Below are 26,116 nucleotides of genomic sequence, written 5' to 3'. Positions count from 1 at the left end.
ATTAGTGCTTTAGTCCTTAAGCTTTATCTTCATTGTTAAAAGACACCATAAACAGTGTGGAAGTTAGAAAGCAAGTCACTCTACCTCCTGTATAGTAGGAACATCAACAGCTGAGTGCACCAGCCTTCTATACATTGGGTGTTTGTTGTCCTTCCCTTTCTTGTTTAGATCTATAGCCTGAAAGGACCACGAGACAGCATAAGTTATTGTATTTAGAATCTGCTTAAAACATAAATAAAAGATTTAAAAAATACAATAGTTTGGAATATTTCAGGTGGGGAATACACAGGGCAAAACTGGATCCGGTCTGACAGGCTACATGTGTCTCAAACCTCAAAAATATCCATTTCAGAGGAGTCACAGGCCCATGACATAAACCACTCCTGCCAGAATGATACTAATTCGAGCAATAAGACCTGATAAGTGTACGTTGAAATATGACAGCGTAAATAAAATGACACCCTCTTGTAGCCCTCCTCCCTGCACAGTCACACATGGCCACTAGTAATGCATCCTCTATAGTGCAACCCAACACTTCGATCAACTGCCCTGTTTCAGACTCACCCGCTCCTTCATACGAGAGACTATGAATCGCAGGTATGTGCTCATCTCTTGTTTACTCGTGTTTTTCTTCTTGATACTCTGTCAAAAGAAAAACAGGATCATATTATTATTTTAAACTTGACTTCAAAGGTCATCCAATACAAATTTTCTCTGCATCATGACATTATTTAAGAAAGGTAACTTTGAATCATATACCACACAATTTTTTACCTATAATCTTTTCTGGGAAATTAGCAACACTAACACATCACAACAACTATATATGTTGCTTTGAATTATGTCTGGGCTAAGGACTTCAGCTACAGGTTTTATTTCCACTTGTATCCATAATACTTTGTCAAAACCTCTCATGTAAAAAAGTATCTAATTAGAATAAAGTAATGAAGAAAGGCATTTTAGGGAGCAGTTTAAAATTTATTTGATGTTCTTCTTTATAGCAAGCCATTAATATTTCCAGTAAAATAAGAAATTATTTTAAAAGAATATCCTGTACTATCTACATATTATGTGCTTACTAGGCAAAATGATACTGTCTAGGAGGAAGTCAAATAGGCTCTAGCCAGTAAAAACGCAGAGCAATTTTTACTGCTCAAGAAACATAGAAGTTGTTGATTTTTGTGGTTCTTCCTTCACAAAATCTAACCTAGATTCTAGAACACAGACTGCTTCTTTTTAGCAGTTCAGTATCCAGAGCTTTTCCCTTCATCTTAGCCTAGTCCAGAGACTTATCCCCACGCTTCAAAGTCAATCCAGGCTAGTGGGAAGCACTGCATACAGAAAACACGCTGCTAAGGAGAAGGCGGTTCTTTGCCAATGCCTGGTGTGCTCTTACAAACCAGCCTTTCCAATTCCAGGTCACAGCAGCTGTGCACAGTTCCACATGGCCTTACGACAGCTGGCTGCAAAGTGCTATCTCTTCCTTGCTCTGGCCTACAGTAGTTCCCCAAAACAGAAGCACAGTGAAACAACAGCATGGGTTCCAAGTTTATTATCCCAAAGTGATCACTAACTGCTCACGTCTCTTGCAAAAATGTTTACTCTTCATACCTCCAAATGCACCAAGTGCCAAGGTGAGTTCTGCCCTTCTCATGCCTCACATCACCACCTGTATGCAAACTGTATGGACTAAGTTACACCTGCACCCTCAAGTTTTGATGGTCTTTAGCAAGATCCACATAGTTGTGCAGATGACTGTTGCTCAGCAAACGCAAGAAAAAACAGAATCCATATCATAACTGGTAGATTAAAGAGGTATGAGGCTTATGAATTATTAATCACCAGAAGTGTGCTGGTTTCTACTGAATTACTTATATATGACTCTGAACATATAGAGGGAGCAGACACATTGAGTACAGAGCAAATACTTTTACATATTTACTTGGCAAGAGAAAAAATGACACATTAGCGCAAAAAAAATTGATAGGATTTGACTGTGTCTCCTCTGCTTATGTTCCTCCTGCAAGACCCTGAAGACCCTGAAAATCACAGGTTGGACCTCGCGCTACAGCAAGTGTGCAACCTATACATCTCAGGATTGTACTTGCTACCTCCTTCTTAAATCAGAATTGTACACAGCACAACCAATGAAGCTGTTCATTTGACTGCTGAACAGTATGCACAGAATCATTACAAACTGTGCTGAAATACCAGCTCAGTCACAAACCTTTATAGATGCCACCGTATGCATAACTGACAGGACACTACCACTGTTAGGTACCTAAGACTCACGATTGTGGAAAGGGCCAGCACCAAGTCTTTCTAACATTTCTAACACTTACAGTGCATTTAAGCATTATTTTCATAATATTAATGGCTCCTTGACCTTCTTTCCGAACTCTGGAATGACACAGAATTTGACCCTGCGCTGTATGTGTGAATCACCTTCTGTATATTCATGTTTTACTTTGTCTGCCGTGAGAACGTGCATTCTGCTGGAATTCAATTCACCCATTCAGTTTTGCATAAACCAACATTGCTACTGCAGATGCAAACCCGTATGTGCATTAAATTATCTGCATTATGAAACGCTGCTGTCATTTTAGGCACTGGAGTGCTGTATGCTTGCTAATGACACAGCATTTTAAAAGCCTGAAACTTCCTAGGACACAATAAAACTCACTTGCACTTACTAGTCCTTCTATATGTCTTTTTCTGACATGGTTCTGAATTTATCATCCTTTGAAAGTATTTCAGAATTCACGCAAACCATTTTTCATGCCCTGCTGGGCAAGACAGTTTGTAAGAGACTGTGTTGAGATAGATGGTTTACAGTCATCCTTCAGATCATAAGAAAAGATAGATAGCTGGCTTTGTATCGTTATTGATGTCAGCAATTAATATCATCTTAAGCATCAATGAAAATTATATAATTAACTTGCCAATTCAGGCAAACTTGAATTTCTCCACTTTTCCTTCAATTCCCTACCCTGATTTATTTTAAGAAAAATTTGATCTCTAGGTTCCTCTACTAAATGTTGAAAGGTAATAAATTTAGGGAATTGGAGCCTATGAGCCAGCAAAATGTCTTTTTACGGCAAAGTTGCTCACCCTTTGTAGAAAGCAAGTTATAATCCAACTGCTTCATTCACTTTTCAACAAGATTAGTGCTTTAAGAGGTACCACTCACATGTTCTTTGGAAGCTATAATGGAAAATGTGTAATTTTTTAAATAAAAAAACACTCTAGTTTGTATTTTGAAGACTTATAGTGTTCTCAGAGAAGTCAACCTAGAGCCACTTAAAGCAAGAAAATAAGATACTAGGTAGGGGATATGATTTGCATAAAATCTATTTATATTGCTCTGACACAAGAAAATATTCCCACTTTCAGGTCCCTTTATAGCCAGAGTGATATAGAAGCAAGCATAAATGAAAATTAGGTGTTTTAATTTCCTACTTTTAGGAAATGAAAACAATGATGGTGGCTTGTTAATCTGTAAAAGTGGCAAGATCCACTGTGCATCTTTTCCCACAGTCAGATCTACTAAGATACGCTACTGCAAAACTTGCTAAAGTGCAAGTTTCTTTCAAAGAGACTGCTAAGATTCAATCCAGCCCCAAAAGGTTATCAGGATCTTTATACATGCAGATATCCCATTTGTAGGATAAATTAACTTTACATAGGATTGTACTGGGACGTTAATTGTCTTCATAGCAGCTCATATGGTTTTGTGGTTCAGATCTGTGACCAAAACAGTGTTGATAACACAATAATGTTTTAGCTCTTGCTGAACAGTGCCAAGACTTTTGCTGTTTCTCACTCTGCCCCCACAGTGAATAGATTGGGGGGTATGCAAGAGATTGAGAGGAGACACAATTAGCCAGATGACCTGAACTAACTAAAAAGATATTCCATGCCTTATACCATCACTCTCAGCAATAGAAAGGGAGAGGAGGAGGCTTAAGGGGGTTAGCCATCTTTTGCTCCAGAATAGGCTGGGCATCAGTCTATCCATGATGGGTGTTGAGTGATGGCCTTTGCGTCACTTCTTTTGTTGTGTTTTCTTTCTCTCTTCTTCCAGTTCTTCACTTATTAAACAATTTTTATCTCTATCTAAAAGTTTTCTGGCTTTTGCTTTTCTCTTCCTCTGTCTCGCTGGCAGTTGGGGAGAAGTAAGAGAGCAGCCCCGTGGTGCTTAGCTGCCTACTGGTGTTAACCCACAACAAGAACAATTCCTAGAGTCACACTATTTTTTAGAGAACCTGCAAACCTTCTACTTTGAATCAAAGTAAACTCAAAGGCTTGGTCAGCCATATGTGCTTACACAGAGGATGTAGGAGTGAAGTAATAACCTTCACAATAGTGATCCTCATGTAGAAGATTAATGAGATCTGGTAGGTGGAAGGCCAAGGCTGCAACCTAACTCTTCGCTTATGGGTGCAGGAAATACTTTATACATAATGCCTTACTCTCTGCAGCACATCTATTTCTCAGAGGCTGGTACCTGAAGGTTGGATTTACATTGCTGTTTATATTCAATATTCCAGATTAATAATACCGCCTAGCTGCTAAAGAGGGTAGCAAAATATCGCACTGTGCAAGTGTGACTTATTTAGCAATTCTGACACGCTTACTGCACAGAAATTCACTACAAGACTTTATGAACCACACGAGGTTAGCAGCAGCTAGGGGTACTGCCAAGAAACACTCCATCCTGCAGGAGCACCATTTATGATGGAAGTGACTATCCTCTGCACCCCAAGTTGGCATGCAGTTCTCGGCTCCCAGGGGGACAGCGATACTGTGCTGCAGTTGCTGCAATCTTTCATTTGAAGAGAAAAAAAATAGTGAAACTCTAAGAAATGCAAGGTGTTAGTGCCAGCATTCTGTCTATAAGCATTTAAATTACAAGTTCTCCATGTAAAGAGGTTTCCATTTCCCTACAATCTCCCATTAACTAGTATTTCCCCCCCCTCCTTCCTCTCTCAACTGCCATGTGTATACGTACATCAAAGAGCTTCATTTCAGCATTTCAGTTCAGTGACGGATTAGGTGAAGGCTGCTCAATGACAGATACATGCTTCTAAGGCACCAGTTCCATTTTCAGAGGCAATACAGGTTTCCAGGGGTATATCTGCAGAGGGGAACTATGTGCGTGAGTCTAACATACGTTCACCGCTGCTGTTTAGAAACTCCTTACTTTACCCACTGGCTCTCGGATTTTTGAAGGTCTTAAAACTTCCAGAGGAATTTGGTGCTGCATATCGAAAGCTGGACTGTTCTGATGCCCTCTTCAAACCCTCCAGTCCTCAGGTTTTCTGCACCATTAAGAAAGGTACGCAGGCACACAGGACGGCTCTCAGAGCAACTAGTGCGCTGTATGTGCAAAGCAGCATACAGAAAAGCACCTGCATGAGCAGAATATGGCATAAGGCCTGCCTCTTTCAAAACCACATGCAGTTCAATGAGACTTTTCAAAACATTAGGCGCTTTTGAAAATGTTACAGCTGAAACCACAAATTGGTTTGTACTTGTATGGTGCATTAAGCACCTTCTGAATATGAAGCATCACATGAATTAAATATGCTTTTACATGCACAAAGAAGGTGGAAGGAGGCTCTAAGTGGAGGTTTCCCAGTTTTCTCACTGCTGTTGACACATTCCTTTATACTTTACTAAATAGACCCTATGCAGTGCCCAGTTCTGCCAGCTTCCTGATTTACTCAGGGGTGCGTGTGGCTGCAAGGTGAATGGCAGGGACCTGCAGAGGACTAACACTTCCCCAGGTGTGGGCTTTGCACACTGAACCATGTGGTGCTAATATCAGTCCCATACCATGACTTCCCTTCACCCACAAATCCATGGCTATTATTTGTGTGATTATGCCAAATTCTGTTTATAGAACATGTTCCATCATACAGTTGTCTAACAAACTCCTACCGTAACACCCCATAAAGTAAGTCAATAGAGCCATACTCTTCCTTCCTTCCTTGCATTTTACATTACTATCTTGACTGACAGCTAGTACCTAAAACCTCCTTATCTAAGTACCTGAGTTACTTAAGTAACCTTCATCTTTCTGTGCTTCTGTCTACTTTTTATCACTCTCACTTGTCAAATTATGTCTAAAGATGATTGTGAACTGCATGACGGTGTATTTTTATGTACTCCATGAAATGCTTAGTACAGTACCAGAACTCAGAAATGGCCTATTTGTAGAATATTTATCAGCACAGCATTAAATATCTTGAGCTCTACAGTTTACTTCACTTTCATATATATAAAACCCAGAAATACAGAAACACCCACTATGATAGGTAAATTGGACATAACTCCTTGCAGAACACATGCATGAAAGATCGATCTCTGATCAAATGACTGTAAAAAATTAAGGAGTCAAGTGAAACCATATGAATAATTCTTTTTTTTTTTTTTTTTGTCACAAATCAAAACCTGTTCCTCTGGGACAAACTATATTCAAACTATATAAACTATATACTATATATATATACTACATAATTCTGCCTTTCTCTAAAATTCTTTTAAAAAAGAAATAATAATAGTCAGTTACCTTGACACGTGATCAACATTCTCCTATTCAGAATTTTGTATATAACTATTTCCCCCCCCAAAAAACCCACTAGTATTTTTGCTGTACTTTCTGTAGTCTTTAGGTGCTAAATTAACAGCTGGAGAAAATATTCTCCTTGTATCTAACCAAAAAGCAGCCATAAATGTCCAAGTCTCCTGCATCCTTCAGAGATCGAGTTGATTAACCCTGTCTTGAATGGACCATTCCAGTAGTTGGGAATGTAATCTCTAAGTTCATTCGAGTCTTTCTCTTGTGACCTGTCTACCAGGAATTTTGCTGATAATACCAATTTATTTCACTTAGGACAATGATTAGTCCATCAGTCATCAGGGAAAATTTTCAGTCACTGCAATGTGGTTTGAATTGAACTTTGTTTGACTCCTGCTGTGAATTATGCCATGTAAAAAATACTCAGATTGGTACCATCAAATTAAAAAAAAATAGCCAGGAACTGAACATTCTCGCTTATGGATGCAGGGCAGAAAAACACCAGCAGGGAAACAAGAGTTCAGGTTTGCAGGGGTTTGCAAGGGACTGTTATAAATATTAGGGAGGAAAAATATTTTAAAGTTATGAACAAATCCTTGGCAATGTCCTTTATGAAATGTTTCTGAGTAGTCAAGTGTGCAAGATAAAGCTGCACAGGTTGATTGAACTAGTACAAGCAGCAATTGTGAAATGAGTAATCCAAAGGCTTGCTGACCTTGGCAGCGTTACAGAAGCAATCTTTACGTAAGAATGAAGTGTTCTTAGATTATTTCTCCCAGTATATTAGGTTTCAAACATACTTTTACTTAACCTTTGTAAAGAGCTTTGAAATCCCCAGGTAAAAAGTGCTATGTCCAGTTACAAGAATGAAGTATGAAAATATATGCATCTTTCTGTCCCAACCATTACTTTCCTTGCACGTACATATTTACTGCTGATAATGCAAAGTAAATCCCATTGCCCTTATGCAAGATAGTTAAGCTCTGTTATGTCCTCTGGACATCAGCCAAGGCTCTCCAAATTACCATAGTTTTTTTAATATAGGCCCCTCTCTTTCTTTTAAAATTAAATTAGAGAAGTCATTTCCTAGGAAGGTGGGGTGAAAGTAACGGAAGAAAGGATACTAACTCCCAGGCCAAACTAGTCCTCCTTTGCTTACAGAGACTGTGCAAGCCTCCTTAGTCCAAGTTTGCAGAATTAGGGGTTGAACTGATTTGGATTAATTACAAGGAAAATAGGAGCTGCCAGCACAGGGGGAAAAAGGATGCCATGGCATTTAAAATGGCAATATTCACCAAAATAGGCTGATCATCACCTGAGGCACTGAGCAAGCCAAAGATCTCTGGGGCAGGAGGCATTTAAGAGCCCCCCAAAACCTCTCCTTAGCCTTTGTAAAACAAAAAGGGAACAAATAGGCAGAAAGACAGACACAGTGCACATGGTCTGAGTTTCACGGAATTTTTTTCCGAAGTAAGTATTTGTTTAATATCATTGCCATAAAGAATTTCAGGGCTCTAGGATGGAAGTCAAACTGTTCTCAAAGCTGACCACCCTACATACCTTTGCGTATTTCATGCGATTACTCAGCATTTCTCTGACTACTTCCATGTTACAAGCTAGATGTTATAAGCCACCTCATATTCAAGGTGGCTTAAACCATTTACATTCCCTACTTTCACCAGGTGTCATCTAAAATTATTGGTAAACAAAAGACTGGATCCAGTTTACCCAAATTTAAATATTTCTAAGAACTATCAAAACTTATTACAAGAACCAGCAACTATTAAAGAGATTTATTTAAAAATCTGAAAGCAATTCACCTATATATGGTCATTTTTTGTTTTTAACAGAGGCGATATTGAGTAGCTAAATTAAATACTAGTAACTCAATACGGAGACATACAGTACATGTCCTTAACTGCTTTTTCCCTGCCACTGCTTTTTTTTTTTTTCCCCATTCCTTTCCACTTCCTTGAGGCAGGCTCTATTTCCTTGCTACTTCCCTAAACCCTGAGAGCTCCCAGTCTGAGGCAACAGGCAACAGGTTTTTTACAACCGGTTCTAAGGTAACAGCAGTCAGAAAGCACTGCTTTGAAACAAAACAATCCACAAGTTTTCAAAAACCACTTCTCCACACTAATGAAGCACCTGAACCCTTACACTCCTGGCAGCACAGATCATCTGAAGGTCAGTCTGCAGCTCTAAAGCTAGATCTGAGCTTTTAGCATGGGATTTCTTCTCCCTTCAGCAATCCAACTGGCAGTTTTATGCCACTCTATAGCAATAATTTTCTCTTAAACATTCATATGCCTTACTCCCTCCATTTAAAGAAGCCTAAGAATGTGCTGCACAGGGGGAGGTGACGTGGAGATGACAACAGTAAGGAGAAGTATCTGGCTGATTCCAGGCCAGGTACCAGTAAACACCATTTTGGCTAGAATGTTTAAGTCTTCTAATAACATGTAGACAACATACCTGCTGATTCTTGGGAAGTATAGAAAAAATATTCTTTGCTGTCTCCCTACCATACTCATAAAAATAGCAGTTTTAAAGAAAAAACAATACAGATATGGATGCTATGGGTGAAATCCAGATTAGCCTTTCTGCAGCAATAGAATCCACAGAAGTAAATGGGAAGCAGGATTTCACCCTGTATTTTTTGATACTGCCCTCATCAGTAACATGACTGTGGCTCTATAATGTAAATTATTATTCCAACAAAATATTAAGAATGCAGTCATCAAAATACAAAAAAGTTACATTATGATTCATTAAAATGATGTTAAGTAAAACCAGTAGCATCTTATACAGCAATTTGTTTACTCATGTTGAAGATATTCACAATATACTGCATTCACACGTAGCATACATACGTACACACATTTCCCACACAGTATGCTGTGTGTGTTCAAATGCATAAGTAAACTTTGCTGAAGTCTTCAAAAATGACCATCTGCTACATGCACCGTATTTTGGTATCTCTGTATAGATGCTCTAAGTATGTACCATGGTTTCAATATTCAGTTCTTTATCCATTAACCTGGCCAGACCATCTGGACACCTTAATGAATCTATTAATGAATATCAATCCTCTAATCAGCACATGAAATCTCATAGGTACTCACCCTGCAAACTGGGCACTGCCAGTGACTACTGCTGTCTCTAAGCCTGAACTCATCAGACAAACACTTGGAATGATACACACGAAAACACAGGTCACATATCAACACCTCTCCAGGCAAATGGCATTCAAAACAATACCAGTCATGATTTTCTGTTTCCCAGTCCTACAAAAAATACAAAATATTTTGGTATGACATTCTGTCAAAATCTGCAGGAACTAAGAACAAAATTGATACGTCTTGAAATCCAGCAGCAATTAGACATTATAAACATTTTAAGAGTGTATAATGTTTAAAAAACAGGGGAAAACCTACATGCTTCAAGTTCTTTATCAATTTAATACATACTAACTCCAATAGAAGTGAATGCCAAGTTTTAGTTTTTTCAAGTGTCTGATTTGTAACAATTTCAAATATGAGCTCTGTCCACAATGAAAAGTGGGTTTGCTTTCTAGCTTTGTGAAAATACTTCTGACTTCTCTGTATTAGACTACAAACAGAAGTTTGTGCACCTCAACAGACCATACCTATTTCCTAGGACTATCCCCTTGTTTTGATTGTTACAGTATATTTTCAACTGTAATTTTCTGAAGGGCGGTCCCTTCCAATCTTTACTCTTTTAAAACTGACAACTTTTCAGCATCAAAGTGTTGAGTTACAAGAAATAAATGAAATAGTGAACCTATTACTGCAAGAAATGTTTCTGTGAAGCAATCCCAATGCAATTCAAAAAAATTAGAAAATGTTTCACTTGCAGTGCCCAACAGCACTAGGCTTATTTCTGAAATGTTCTACAGAAGACAAAGGATATGGTTCTGCTGATGCACAGATGTCTTTAATACACTCTTCCTTGAAAATTCAGCCCCAACGGCCGAATTCTGACCTTTGAAACATGTGCACAAGCTTTGCTGAAGTAAATGAGAGCAGCATGCATATAATTTGGAGGCAGAATTTTGCTCTAGGAATCTATAGTACTAAATCCAAGCAGAATTGCCAGTGGCCACCAATACATGTTTGTTGCCTGAAATGCCACACTTTTCCCTACACTTAGAAGACAAACCAGCTGTCATATCTCAGATAAAACTCCCAATGCCTTTTCATGTCACATGTTAATTTTCAATGGGTTCAGATCTCTGAAAAAAATTACTCCTATTCTTCAATAAATTATCTTGATAAAAATCTGATCAAGCTACTTTTAACATCATGTTGTAAAGGTGGCCTTAGTAATTCCTACCAACTGCCAGAACTGGCATTTATCTGATTCTCATTTTCCCGTGCCTGGGAACTGGGGTCATTCAAGTCCTTGTGTGAGAGGTCTCCTCCAACAGAGCAGTGTAAGAAGTGCTACACAGAAGTGGCACTTCTAGCCCCTTACGCTGAAGAGCAGCTGTGTTGTGTACATAATTCAACTGACCAGAGCTCCCATGAATATAAGAGATTTAGGGACAGCCTCAATCCAGATCGCCTACGCTTTTATATACCATGAATGCTGGACCGCAGGAGCAGTAAGTTTAGGGAAAAAAAAAAACCAAAAACAAACAACCCTTAAGCAATGATTTTTGAACACAGAACTCTGCCCTCCTTTGTTGTTCAGATTAGTAGTGTAGCTTGACTCTTCTATCATGTCTCCTCATTTAATTTTACTTGCCAATTCTGTATATGTCAGAATAGCATAATAATACCACCAAATCCGGCTATAAAGAACACATCCTCATTTCACCAAAATCTCTCCCCTTCCACAAAGTCCAGTGGCAGTACACTTTGGGACCCCTTTCTTTATGATATTTTAGAAACAACTAAAGATACTGCATTGTCAATGTACTTGATTTTCCTGTAGACTGAGAAAAATCAGAATAAAGTATTGCTTTATATTTCTTTCATATTAACTGTAATAGTTATCTTCTTTATGAAACAAACAAACAACAAAAAAAGATCGGATGGCAGTTAAGGGCCAATTAAGCAAGAAAAAGAATCAGTTTTGATTAAAGATCTATCCAGATAAAAATCAAAGAAGACCCCAATAGGTCCTGGCTATGGAGGAATTTCACCACAGAATCAGGATTCCAGGATTCTTAATTTTTACTCATACTGGTTACTTATTGGTATATCCCAGATATTCCATTGTTAGGAAATATGCTGGCAAAGATATGTGGAATTTCATAAACATACAGAAATATACTTGCTGGCAAGAAAAATCATACACTCAAGCCAGAAACCATGACATTAAATAAAACACCAGAAGAAGCTTCCTTCAGTATTCACACTGTAAAGTTTTGAAAACATCATTATTTCTAAATGTAATCACCCGGGTTTTTCACAGAAAAGATTTTTAGTTGAATGCAGTATATTTAGTGCATACGTATATACAAAACATTCATTTGTGCAATATATTTGAAAAGTTAATAAAGACAATAAAAAAGGTACATAGCCCTTGTGAACAACTACCCTATTGACTTCAATAGCAAGGTCAGAAGCATTAATTTTGCTCCAACAGCAATGAAATGTTATTGCTTCTCTTGATTTACATAAGTTTGGATGGGAGCATAACTTGCTCCCGACACATTTCTTTCATGCAGGAGATCAGATTCATTTAAATAGCTCAAACTGCCTGTCAGTGCTCGGGGTTGGACAGGTCAAAATTCTCCGCCAGCTGCAAACACGGTTAAGTCTGCAATTACAGAACACACCACCAGGTGTCACCAGCCACTCCGAAAAGGACTGATTAAAGGGCGACCATTGTAACAGCTTGAACTGTAACATGTGAGTAACCACTTCCAGCCCCCGGGAGAGAGAAAAAATCATCCAACTACATACATACATAATGTAGACTAAACTCAGAACTGGAAGTGATATGGATGATGGTGGTGGTTAATATAGTAAACTAAGCTATCCTAATGGAAGACAGAAACGGAATAGAAAATATGACAGAATTCAAAACCACATAGTGCAAAAATTGTTCACCTTGTTTTTTGCTGCTGTCTGGGAAAAAGGCTGCATACCGTAGGCCTTTCAAAATAAAAACAAAACAAACTTTGTATCTATACTGTAAGCCATCCGATTATCAGGATATACACAAGGCTAGAAAGAATTCATGCACAGTGACCAGGAAATCTGTTACTTCTAACATCTGGTTGCATACATTTCCTCCTGCGTTTCTGGAATGCTACCTAACACTTTCAACCACATTTTGTTTCTTTAAAGTATCCCATGTACTTGTATCATTACAAGAACCCAACACCCATCTTCTTCCCCATACACACACCCACCACCAGGCCACCTTAAAAACTGTCAAGAATATTAATGATTGTTAATTAATGCACTCTTTTCGATACATAAACCTTCTTTGGGCATCTAAAAAAGATCCCTGTAACATAATTTACTGCTTAGGGAGTGGCCCCACCAAAAGCAAAGGTACACTTCGCTGCATATTATCAAAGATTAAGCTATCACTTTATCAATAAAACTCACGCTCCTTAATTGTGTATAACAGGTGATGTATTTTCCTGGGGCCATGTGGAATGAAGGAAAGATCTCCCCCACAGCGCCTCGATTTGTCAATATCCTTATTTCCTGATGCTGGGCAGGGAAAGCCTCTTGGATCACCGTGCTGGCAGGTGACAGGGAATCCTCCGCCAGCAGCACCCGGTGGCCCAAGTTCAGCAGTTCAGCGGCACCCAGCGACTGGCCACAAGCCCCAGGAGGGAGTGGATTTGGCAGCAAAGCTGCACAGCTCAGATGTAACAGGAGGCCTTCCCCTTCGTTTTACTCAGCTGCCCGTTGCATTCGTAGATAGATGCATCAGCAGGGCAGCAAATGCCTGTTTGGGGGATTGGATTTAATAGCCAAAGAGCTATGCTCTGTTAAGCAGAGTGGGATCTTGCAGTGATATGGGTCACTTGTGGTCACTTGCTCTTTATATTCAAATCAGTCAAACATTTTATCACAAAGGTCACTTTGCACTGACATAAATAGTTGACATTTTTCAGCAACATGAATGAAACAATGCAATAATTTCAAAAATACAGCTTAATTTATGACCGACACATAAGCTTACTTTTTTGTGATTTGGCTTAAGTAGGTTGTCTTAAAGCAAATACCTAAATTTATTCTGAAAGTACAGAAAAATAATATGGGACAGAAAACGTCAGGCTATCCAGAAAGAACATTTGACAATTTAAATACAGATAAACCCAACAGAAAGGAATGAATCATCATGTCGTAGCCTTTACTGTAGAATAAAATATATAGTTGTTGTCAAGGAAAGAATAATTTTACTGCATAAAGAAAATGTCCATTATAATGCAAATGTACATGGAAAAGAAATGCTTACTCATTAGTAATGGAGATTTACTTAGCTGTAATTGAAATAGGGAATCTGTATGTTGGAGAATGTGACATCCTGCTGTACAATTAGCATACCATTAAGTAGGAGATGTGAAGTACATACTAGGAGTAAAATTAACAATAACTTAGAGGTCACAATTGTAAGTATTAAGTCACTTCCATACCTCAGAAGTCCATAATCATTATTAAAAAAAAAAAAAAAGATGTAAAAACAATTAGTAAATTTTTGTTTACCTATAAATTACATGTAGGCATTGCACATGAAAACATTATAACCTCCCTTCTCAGACTCTGTCTAGAAGGACCACTTTGCCTTTTCATAATGCACATTCCATTAACATAGCTCATTTCTTACCTGTTAATCTGTTTTCTCCAAGTCCCTTAATGGTAGCCCAGATACTCGGTATTAAGTCACTCTACTATCAGGCGGAGAGAGGAAAAGGGAGGGGGGGAAAAAGGCAAAACTCTATTCATGAAACTCCCCTTTACGGGGATTTGCTGGTTTCATACTGTTGAATTAGATTTCCCAAACCATCCAAATTATGGATATCCTTTGGACCCAACCAGTAAGCTAAAAAAAAGAAAAGGATCACATAGATGGGAAAAACAATTGTAAGTCAGTTATCTCTTTGGCACAATCATGTTTATTTATGAACAGTATACATACAGTTCTGTTGTCCTAAATTCAACATGACGCAAATGAAGGAAAGCATGTTCCATGGAGCTCATGGTTCCCAGCATTTCCTGTGTGGCACTTGTTCCATAGCACTCTTTAGACTTTTTTTTTTTTTTTTTCCCCCAGGTGTTCTGTTTCAAGTCCTTCTGCAGAGTTTCTTTGCTTCTTACATACATGCTGCTGTGGTGTTTCTCTGTATCTCTCATCCACACTCACCCACACACGGCTCCTTCCAGATCACCGGCTTTTCATTCAGACACACCTGTGCGCAACTCATGGTCAGCCCTGTGTAGTGTCTATGCTTTAACAGATCCTAGAGCTCTAGCTGTCTAGCAGATAAAGAACAGTTTTTCACATTTAGTCTAAAGGGAAGAGTATTAGCAGATACAGAGTGTATTTCACCTACTTTGTATCATAACAACACTTTTGGTCTGACACAGTGGTGGAATCCAGAATGGCAGCAAGGTCCATGCTGGCAGAAAAATACATTTACTAAATATAAACTATTTAATAGTAGTATTAATAGTAGTATTTATAGTAGTATTTGCATGCCACATTTATTTCAAGACATTTTCAGATCACCAACCCAAAATTTGAGTGTAATCCTTTCCTGACTATTTCATAACCTCTTAGGAAACTGAAAAGGATCTGAAAGAATGAGTTCCTGCCATTTCTCAGATTCTCATTTCTTTGACATCTCATAAGATAGGCCATGCCCAATTTGAAGATACCATTTCTGAGGCAAATGTTCTGGATTCTGTATTTTAGGATTTGGGAACAGCCATAAGGAGCACTTCTTCCTCCTCTCCCCACCTTCATCAGTTTTAATATCAGAGTTCTTCCAATTTTCCCACCTTCACCTAAGAGGGAAACTTTTAAAATCTTGGATCCTGCTGTTAAGGTTTCTTTGCTGGCTTTCAGTAACTCTTCACTGAAACCCAACAAAGTTGACTACTGGTCCATATCAAGTAGACAGATACATTGAAAGAAATGCCTCCCACAAAAATTACACATTACTTTTTTCACATCTTTAATTTTGCTTTGGGTTTTCCAACCTGCATCTATCATCACCTGCTGTTGGGAAGTAATTGCTATCTTCTGTACTTAATCTTCCGTATTTCAAACTTTCTGCTTTAAATGAGAAGCCTTTATTGTAACAACAAGTGGTGGCAGTGCATTCTAGCATGGGTGTATCAACCATACTATCACTTTTGTCCCATATCCGAGCCGTCTCCTTAAGAGGTCTCAGAATATGTCACAGGAACCTATGCCCCCATTCGCATTAAACAAAGCAGCATCTATTTCTTTCTAAACACATTCTCCATTCCTAATCAATCAGTTCCTTTCTGTCTTTTTCAGGCAGCATGTTCCTATCAAAGCTTTCTGGATGAGACACAAGCTTTACTATTGCTAACTGTTAAAACTTTGCAGTGCATTTTGCAGTCTTTATGACTCCCGAATATAACGAACTGCTGTGGGTATGCACTACCTATGTGCACTCCCGTTCTCCAGCACAAAACCTGAAGGAAATGCTTCTTACTTACACGTTTGCTGTAAATAGCTACTGCACACTGAAATTACTTGTCTGTTCACCAACACTTCTCTCAAAGTGTAAATACCAGAATCTGTGCCCCATCCAAAACACAGTCTTAAACAGGCTCAGACAAGAGCAGTTGTAAGAGTCCTTAAGAACCACGGAAATGCTAAACTGTGCTCAGCTTTGAAAAGTCTCTCCTTGCCCACCTATCCACTGCTTTTGCAATCCTGCTGAACTTCCAAGTAACTACTCTGTAATAAGAGATTTACAAACTGTGGCTGTTTATCTGTAGAGCTGGACAGATTGGAGTACGGCTTTTTCAGAGGAAGACTAGCGTGCACCTTGTACGTGCACACTGGCCTTTTTTAAACAGACTATGTCTTGTCGGGTACAGTAGCTAATAAGAAATCTTCAGCTTATCATGGATCTCTGGCAGAAGTATTGGTTTTCACTCAGACACTAGCATGCATCAAATACTACCTGGGTCAAACAAACATAATGTGTCACGGAACACCATTCCCAGTATTTTTTCAAACACAGTGGGGATACTGTGTATGTTTTTTTGCCAGAGTTCTGTGCCTGCTGTGAGGGCAGTCCTCCTCCTGCCCTTTGGGTCAGCCTTCTCTTCATGCCACAACATCCCTGGCTCCACCTGTTCCTTAGCAAGCATGAATCCTCTTGTAAACTTGCTCTCAGTAGCCCACTGAATCCGCTTTTATCTTTTCATCAGAATGACAGGTTAGGCTCCGAACTGAGGAAGGCGTAATTAATTCCTTGATGGCTCAGAGAACTTACTCCATCTTTGAAGCACGTAAATGTGAACTAGCTGTTTCTTTCCCTTTTGTCATTGCTGTACAGGATCCATACTTGATCAGGATGATTGCTTTACAATGATAAAAGTTTCTTAGATCAGCCCATGTTTTACATTTAATGTTAGAGCAATGCATTAGAGTAAATCCAGCATCAAAAGAAGCTTATTTTCTCCCCTGTAGTTTCCTTGCATGTATGTATTTACTAGATACACTGCCTCCTGTTTTGCATTTATTTTTTTCCTACTGCTTTTGCTCATCAAAAGTGCTCAGCAAATAAACAAGCATCCATCTCTCCTTCAAAGCCAAAAAGATTTCAGCAGCTAGAAATCCTTTATGAAAATTGTTTCACTTCATTTTTTCCTTCCTTTTCTAGAAAACTACCACAGCAGGTAGCTACAACGATGTGTGCTCTTACAGACAGGAAAATCTATCCATTGTAAATCAGTTGCCTTTATAGATCCTTTCCTTTGATGACCTGAAAAAAATGGATTTCCATAAACTGACTGTAGGACACTTAGCAGGTATTCATTACTCATATTTTATCACAAAGAAATCCAAAGCAATTAGGAGTTCATATGTCCTTACAACTACCTAGACATCTGCTTAATTTCAGGTTTGTTTATTTATTATTGCCAAGATTTTCACAATTGGTTTTTTACATTGTTTCTGATTTCTCTCATCTCAGAAATCAGTTTTATTCTATAAAGAACCAACACAAGATCATCAGTCAGGAGACAGACCAAATTCACCTTCTCTGTAGTGCATATCAAACAGACCTATTTATAGGCTCATGATAATCCATTTCAATTTTCTTCACTGATAAAAGCTTCCTCTTCTGATGCACTGATGCAAGAAGACTCAGGTTCTGCAGTGAATTCCACAGCCTCTCAGCACACTTTTGTCCTTCTTTCATTGAGTTTAGTCTGCAAGCCTAAGGTTGTCTAATTAATTTATTGCCAGTTTATCTTAGAAGTTGTCTGTTTCTGGCAGAAACCACCAAAGTTTTCTCTGGATCCCTGCCAAGACAGGTAGACTTTTATTCCCTCTCCTACCCTGCAGTTGTGTTCTGGACAATTCAGGGTGATAGAACCCAAAATACAGAGCCAGTCTCTAGCTCCCAGAGCTAAAGGAGAAGTAAAATTTTTCAATAAGTGTAGTAGCATGCCAGCAGCCAAAATGACTGCTAAACCCCCTGTCATGCTTATCTCCTCAGCCTACAAGCTGTGTTCGTGAAGTAATGAATAAATCTCAGTTTCCCTCCCAAGAAGATCACGTTTGGGTAGCAGTAGTTTACACTATTTGAGGTGAGACAATACAAGTATTCTCCTCCAGGATATCAGAAATAGCAAATAGTTTCCAATGAACATATTCTTTTTTGTTTCTTCGCATTCCAAGTGAGTTCAAGCTTAATAGGAACTTTCAACTTGATCTCCTCAGAAACTGGATTCGCTTCTGCTGTCAACATCACCATTTTTTACATAGATTGAGCCAAGTGGAGGTTTGTAGGCTATTTTGATGAGGGAGATAAATCAGTGACGCAGTGAAGTATTTATTCAGTGCAATGCCTTTTATTTCCACATTACATGCATGAAGGTTTCGTTCCCCTAGAAAGAGGATGAATCCACACCAGAAAGAAACCATGTCTTTGCTTGTAGTTCCAAATGTCCTTCCAAGACTTGTGCCCAAAGGGGGTCTCCCTCCCCTTTTCTTTCTTAAAATGTTTATATTGCTTCTCTGGCCTTATTTTCTTCATGGGATTTTGTAGTATTTTTCTAGGTTAATGCTTCTCCACACAGAAACATTTTATCTGAACCAACAGTTGAACCTCCTACACACTTTAAATTTTCAACTTCTTGTCCATGTTCCCTGTGCTGCATGTGTGGCTGGTATTGTTTCAGCTGTCAGTGGCATGAGGGCTACATTTATTGTGAATAGAACATGAATATCAATAAGCCTATCATCATCAGTGAAGTCTCATTCAGTGACCAGCATGACATAATAATGGAAGATTCAAAACAGTTGCCAGAGTTGCAGAGCATTTTGAACCCAAAAAGTTAATAAAAACTACACTACTAGGTCAGGGTTGGCACAAAAGAGGTGGAAAAAACCCAAGATGCATGTTTTTGGAACAAACTCAAGATGGACTGAAATATGTCATCTAGTCTATTAGCATAACTTAAGTCCCAAGATGGAAGCTTTATTGACTATTTTACTTCAAACCTGTAAGTAAATTATCATTCCTCAAAACATGCTTTCAATCAGAAGAAAAATTTTGTAAAATCTGTGAACATCATCAGTATCTCAACTCCAGAACAGTGACTGAAAGCCTCAAACAAGAATACAGCATTACCTTGACTGAATTTTTAAAAGTCAAGTTGGCAAATCTGAAAGAGCCAAATGAAGATGCTGATGAGGTTGTTTTACCAGTTTAAAAGAAGCATCATCACTTAGATGTATGCAATAAGATGCATTTTACTAGTGTCATCCTCAGCAATATGAAGATCCTCCAAACAGTGTGAGCTCCTTTTTTTAGGGGATGAAAAATAAGGATGAGCAGAGGAGAGGGAAGAAATACTCCCAAAGAGAAAAAACAAGATGAGAAAAGGAATGCAGAGAATTGTTCATGACTCTCAACCCATCTGGAGACAGGAAAATCCACTGAAACAGCAGTGAAGCCATTCTCATAAGCTGCATGCTAATTGCCTTAATGCAAAGACAAAGGAGGGTCTTGGCTTCAATACAGCAAGAATTTCTCATCCACAAGGTGGGAGTTCAGAATTCTGATTTGTTTCTCAAGGACAAAATAGCCTATGCTTTGATTTGGCAATTTGAAAATATTTGCTTTCTGAACTTTCACAAATCCACAGCAGGATATTACACCAGTGCACGCTAATTTTTTGTTTATATAAGCATTTATTCAAATAATTGTATTTAAATATTTAAATATTAATTACAATAATTTTACACTAGTGCACTGTTGTGATAGTAACTTGCAAGAAAAATCATTGCTATTAGCACACTGTGGGTTAACGTGGTGGCAGCCTCTTGGCAAAACAAGCTCTGAATGATGGGACTTTAGAGGATGGAAAGGTAGAAAAGAAAGATTCAAAGAGTTCCAGAAGCTCATTTCCCTTGAGTGCTCGCACATGACCAGACTGTTACGTGGCCTGACCCTCAGAGCCTCCTCATACTCTCCCTGAGGTGTGGAATAAGAGATGGAATCAGTCTGAACTTTTCTCTCCCACAGGACCATTCATTAACTCTTTGCATCAGTGAATCACCAAATGTAAAGAACACTGGTACTTTCACAGTAATTAGGAATCTACCTGGAATGCTGCAGCTGGAAAATCCTCGATTTGTTACAATACGTTAGAAATAGTAAATAGCATGGTTTGGGCTATGCTTGGCTTTGGATCAGTGAATTCACACAGGACTTCAGATTAAAGGCAATACGGATGGGTAAGACAAATGGAGAATTTTTTAAACACTGAAGGAGATTTTTCTTCATTTGGTGTGACATGTTCTTCCTCTTTGTGCACTCTAGTTGTGTGAGCTTTCAAGATGAAGGCACTGGCTGTCACTATTACTGTTTCATATTATCCTTCTGCTCCTAACAGAAATGAATGGGATGCACATTAAAACCATTCCTCAACCTAGTTAGTTAGAAGCCGCTAGCTTGCTAGCAGTAACTGGTAGCTATGCAGATTGTTTTTGGTTTGTGGTTTGGTTTTGTTTTTTTTTATTTAAAGTGTGTTTTATGTTCAGAAAAGATACAAACCCTCACAATGACCATTCTTAAGCTTTTTACCATTATCTTCATATTTATGGAGACTCAAGATGACATAGCCAGTTCAAAAAACAGCTCCTGGCTACCAACACTGACCTAGCATGGAAAAATCAATATAATTACAAAAGCAATAAAGCATGGCAAGTAAGGAACCCAGCCTTTGTTCAATCTAAAGCAATTTAGATTAACAGAAATGTAACAGCCAAAATACTCCCTTCTCATAGATTGATCCTAGCAAAATTGAACCTGCAATACATCAAATCACAATAATTACTGGGTGTGAGCCTAAGGTCACTAGGGTTAACAAAATCACCTTCAAAACTCACAGTGCTGGCAGTGGGTTATAACAAAGGTTAAAATGATGGGAAAGCAGACAGAGTGAAGAGATGGATTATTCAGGCAGCCTTGCAACTTGAAAGTATCCGGAATCACTTTGAGCATGCACCAGTACTTTCTAGATATAAAATATCAGAAAATCCCCAGTAATCAGTTCGCAAGTTATGAATACATGGGTGTGTTGGGAAAAAGCAGATTCTATTTTGAATGTTTTCTGAAAACAGGAAAGCAAGCAAACTACCCTTCCAAATAGCACCTGCTCCACTAAACTAAAGAATTAGAGGAAAGAATTGGAGAGGATTGGAAATTGGAAAGAATTGGAAAGAATTCATTTAGACATGGAGAGGACCAAATGCACAGGAAAATGACTAATTAAACCTCAAAGTCAAACTTAACTAGCCAGGAGAGTTACTGGCTCTTTACATAATCAATTAAATGATCAGAAAATAGAAATCTGTAAAAGAGTAACTTCTTGAAAGCATCATAACTTTGTATGTATTTTGTTAGTGAAGAAATAGTTCAAAGTGCCTTAAGTATGAAGCCTCACTCTTTGTACCTCATTAGAGAATTTGGCCACTGTGAACCAACTTTAAACCACAGCAGTATTATGAGATATGTTGGATTCAGATGCAAACAATGAACCCGTGTTACTAACACATCTCCATCTCAGAAGAGCACAATATTGTTTGGCTTTATGAATACATGCACATTGAAATTATACATTCATAATGCCTCTCTCTGGGTCAGTGCAGTTTCATGATTTTAATCATGAGGAGAAGAATTAGTATGTTAAATGCTCAAAATAGCTCCATGCACACTGTAGAAAAATCACAAAATATGTAAATGAGTAAGACTAACTCTAAGAACTGTACCTTACCCCCCCATAAAACTACATTACATTGGTGCTTTAATTTGATTTCTTTCACTGGGATTAGACTGAGCACTATTTTACACAGATAAAAATACGTAAAAATCATGACATAACTGAAAATAGAAACAAATAGGTAAGGAGAGTCATGATTCTTTTCCTCAAGAAATACATTTCCCTTCTACTTTATCAAATGCATTGAAAACATAGTTAACAACACTGATTTGCAATTTTTTTCCTAAACCTGAAAAGCAAGGAGATATTTTCTTTCATGTTGATAATAAATAACGCCTCCAAATTCCGCAAGTTCTGTGAGAAATAGAAATAAGGCTTTTAGAAAGAGAAAGTAAACTTCCATTACCAGATTTCAGGACTGATATTTCCCTTGCAAGGGAAGAAGCTGCAGAGAATTTGTTGAATTGCATAATAATGGCATCGACAAACTGTGAAAATGCAAAATTCCTAACTAAAATCCTAGATACCAATTGAAAATAATTTCTTCTCTCATGATAAGGAAGTCTGTAAGATGAGAACACATTCTGAAAATGTGCAATACATCTGTACAGACGGCAAATAAGCAAACAAAGTGAATACCTGCACAAGAACCAGAGGTATAATATCTGCAGTGAAGTTCTTGTATCGGTAACAACCCTTACATATCACTTGGAACACAGTATATTTGGCAACAGACTCCAAATTTTTAAACTTAGTAACTTATATAAAAATATTTCTCCCACATATATCTGAGAGAAAAAGTGAACAATTTCATACTTTTTAAATCTGATCATTCTTTTCCCCAGTTTTTCAGAATATTAACTTTCATATTCATTTTGGAAGGACCTCCTGATACCCTCAAACTGTTTTGTCTTTGCACCTCAGCTTGTTCTTTTGTATATCTCTAAATATGAGATTTTGCTTCATTTTTTTACCACAGCTTCAACATCCTGGTAGAACAATGACAGCTAAGTAGCATAATTTTTTTAACACATTCCTCTGAAGGCTAAGAGTAACCCTATCAGAGATGGTGTCCTTACTGCATAGATCTATCATCATGTCAATCTATTGGATAGGGGAAATGTTTGGAAACACGTAAGCAAGCACCATAGATTATCTAATGAATCTTTTCCAAATAGAGCTGTGTTTTCATAATCTGTATACTTTCAATTATTGTTACTATTTATCAATCAGTCCACAGTCATCGTTCAAACCAGTACTTCCAGGACTTGTGGCAGTGTCTAGTCAGGCATCTATGTAAGTAACAGATACAGGTGCTCAGCAGTTCCGTGGCCCAGGCCAGTAATTTATTTACTTGAATATGGATTTAAAATGCTAAGATTTAGATCTAAAACTTCGAAAATGTAAGAAACATCAAGCAAATACTCAAATAATGGAGGGAGGGATGACAAGAATGTGTCCCTTTCCTAACTCTTTGAAACAGCTGGTCCTTACTGACTTCCACTGTGGTGCCAGTAAACAAGCCAAATCCAAGGGCATTCTTGATCTGCTGTCAATAGGTGGTGGATCAGTTCTCAGGTCTTTCTGCTTCACATTATGAGCTTTCCAAGTTCCTGTAGTACCAGCCAAAGAGAGTTTGGCAATTGGATCAAGGGTCTGTCTGTAAGGGCTAAAGTTTGATAAGCCTGAAATCCCTGTTCCAACATCAACAGCCCTGTTTCAGAGAGTTCTATCTCCTACAAGTGGATCTCCAAAAAGACGGCTGTGTGTTTGTCCTTACTCAAGTGTAACTCGAGCTGATGGTTCAACAGTCATTAGTACTAGATCTCAGCAGTACTGAATTACAAAGAACTACAAATTGCATCTCAATCAAGTGCAGACAAAGCATCTGTAGAACTACCCAGTGTGTCCAATGTAGAGAACATGCCAAACTTCATGGTTTTGCACCAATTGTGGAAGAATGGAGAATACTCGATCTGATGTGGAGTGATGACAATGACACTTTGTTACTCATTAAAAAATTTTGAATAAAAGAACAAAGAGAATGACTTTATAGCAAGTCAGTGTGTTTTCCTTCATCTGTCTGCAGCATTTTGATTCAAGGATCAAGAAGTTGGAGGCTGGGGAATGTTGAAACATGGCCTGGATCAGAAGCTGATTCCTATTTTTGCATAAAACTGTTCAGTCAAGTGCACACTGGTGTTCTGAACAACTAAGATAGCCATCAGCCGTATGGTCACAGCACAATGCATCAGTGATTAGCAGTCATGCTGAAAATACAGTCAATACTTCCAACCAAAGGGCTATTCACAATGTGACTTAAGCAGCATTTTCCATCAAGTCAAAGGCAACTCTTTTCATTCAGAGATAAAATAATTAATGTAATTCCAATGACTCACTGGGAATGTACATGCTGGTTATCTTATAGACAAATGTTGCTAATAAGTAGCAGGAACAGTTTTTGAATGACCACTTAAGAAATGGCTATTATGAGGCATTTTTAATCTTACCTCCCCCCCACCCCCCCGGCCCTTTCTCAGTAGAGGAAACAAACATACTGAATACTTAGGTAACTACAGATCTCAGACTTTATGTCATACGGAGTCTACACAGTTAACATGACCTCTAAACAGACAGAACTGACACAAGAAATACCCAAAAGAGCTAAGCTGTAATTTTGAAATGTTTACTCTCAGGTAGAATAGTAAAAACAAAGCTAAATACCCTTAAAAGGCTCCCTTGAGGGTTTCTAATGAAATTATAATGAGAATCTTAATAGTGAAACAATGTACATTAAATACATGTTTCAATACTTTAAATGAGTGTAACTGGGATAATTTTAACCGTAATGTTTTCTGTTATGGATACTGCTTGTTTCCACTTCCTATTTCTCTCACTTCAAATAAAAAAATTATTTGTTGCTTCACTTTCAGGATCTTATTGATGGCTGAAACAATGCAATGATTATCCTGGTAGGTCTTAGAATTTATTTTCCTGTATTTTCTGGGTTTCCTCAAAATTTCAATTATTACCTATGCCTATGACAATGCTGTCCTTTTTACCAGTATTTAACGTAATTTATATACCAAAGCAACAGTTCCTAGTTCAAGTATTTTAAAGCTTTGCTAACCTCTTTTTTTTTTTTTTTTTTTTTTTTTTTAATTGCAAGAACGTGGTCTTGTAAATATAGAGACCAGGCTTCTGAGCAAGGCAAAGGAATTGTGCAAGCTTTTTCCTGTCTATGGGACTATTCTCAGTTAACTTCATGAGTGCATTCCATCTCAGCTATGGAGAGACAGAGAAAACATACTTTTCTTCCCTTTACATAACTTTCAACCTGTTTAACTCAATTTAAATATTTATTTTATAAGTCCAGTGGAACAATGTCTGGATGCCTCTAACTAATTTACTAGGAAAATCATCCCCAACTGAATGCCCTGGTGTTCACAAGTAGCTGTAAAACACATCTTTTCATGTCTGTTTGTACAACTTCTTGTTGCACTTTTGAAAGGGAGGAGTTCTTTGCTCCTCAGATTCAGATTAAAGCAAGATCAATCAACAATTCTTGTTGTCTTTTTTTTTTTTTTTTTTTTTTTTAAAGATACCGTCTTTGGGATTTGAGGACATCTGAGGATTTCAAGTAATACCAATATTTACTGTCTTCCTGTACAGCTGTAAAAGAGAATACTACATACAAGTGAGGGATGAGTGAGCAAAGGACTTTGACAGTGTTTCATAGCAGAAAACACAGAATTCAAGGAGAGAGAACCTTTATGGAATGGAAAAGGTTAAAAAAGTTTAAGAGTGCATTACTTCCCTGTTCATAAGCACCAACACAGCATCTATAAATAAGTTCAAATAGAAATTAAAACAAGTTTCATGCTAAGATACCAGAAATTGCGATTTATTTTCTCAAGGACTTTATACTCACAATCTCATCTCCTGGCAACCAATATCCTTCTTGTTCAATACCAGCTTTTGACCCTTTACACCCCACCGTCAGGGTTTCAACAATAAGACCATCCTTGACTGCTAAACTCAGCTGACGTGTGGTTTCTTTTGGATGCATACCATGGACTCGAGACATATACCTGCA

The 26,116-nt window shown here is 38.0% G+C and overlaps 1 protein-coding gene across 8 annotated transcripts in view; it reads right to left on the bottom strand.

Annotated features, from left to right (window-relative positions):
• Positions 1 to 26,116, bottom strand: part of ZMYND11 (zinc finger MYND-type containing 11) — a 106,343-nt gene that overhangs the window by 17,290 nt on the left and 62,937 nt on the right. For 4 of the 8 annotated variants that reach the window (XM_027809981.2, XM_014282505.3, XM_055707018.1 and 1 more), the window contains exons 3-7: positions 25,952 to 26,111; positions 12,667 to 12,711; positions 9,709 to 9,870; positions 565 to 642; positions 85 to 177 (exon numbers count right to left, since the gene is read on the bottom strand). In XM_027809981.2, the coding sequence (XP_027665782.1) occupies positions 85 to 177; positions 565 to 642; positions 9,709 to 9,870; positions 12,667 to 12,711; positions 25,952 to 26,111 (538 nt within the window). The remainder of the gene's footprint in view (positions 1 to 84; positions 178 to 564; positions 643 to 9,708; positions 9,871 to 12,666; positions 12,712 to 25,951; positions 26,112 to 26,116) is intronic. The other 4 variants (XM_055707021.1, XM_005442281.4, XM_027809982.2 and 1 more) reach the window with 3 other exon arrangements.

The sequence above is a fragment of the Falco cherrug genome, chromosome 4 (genome assembly GCF_023634085.1).
Source record: "Falco cherrug isolate bFalChe1 chromosome 4, bFalChe1.pri, whole genome shotgun sequence".
Taxonomy (NCBI): domain Eukaryota; kingdom Metazoa; phylum Chordata; class Aves; order Falconiformes; family Falconidae; genus Falco; species Falco cherrug.
This window is presented reverse-complemented; position numbering and strand designations above follow the sequence as displayed.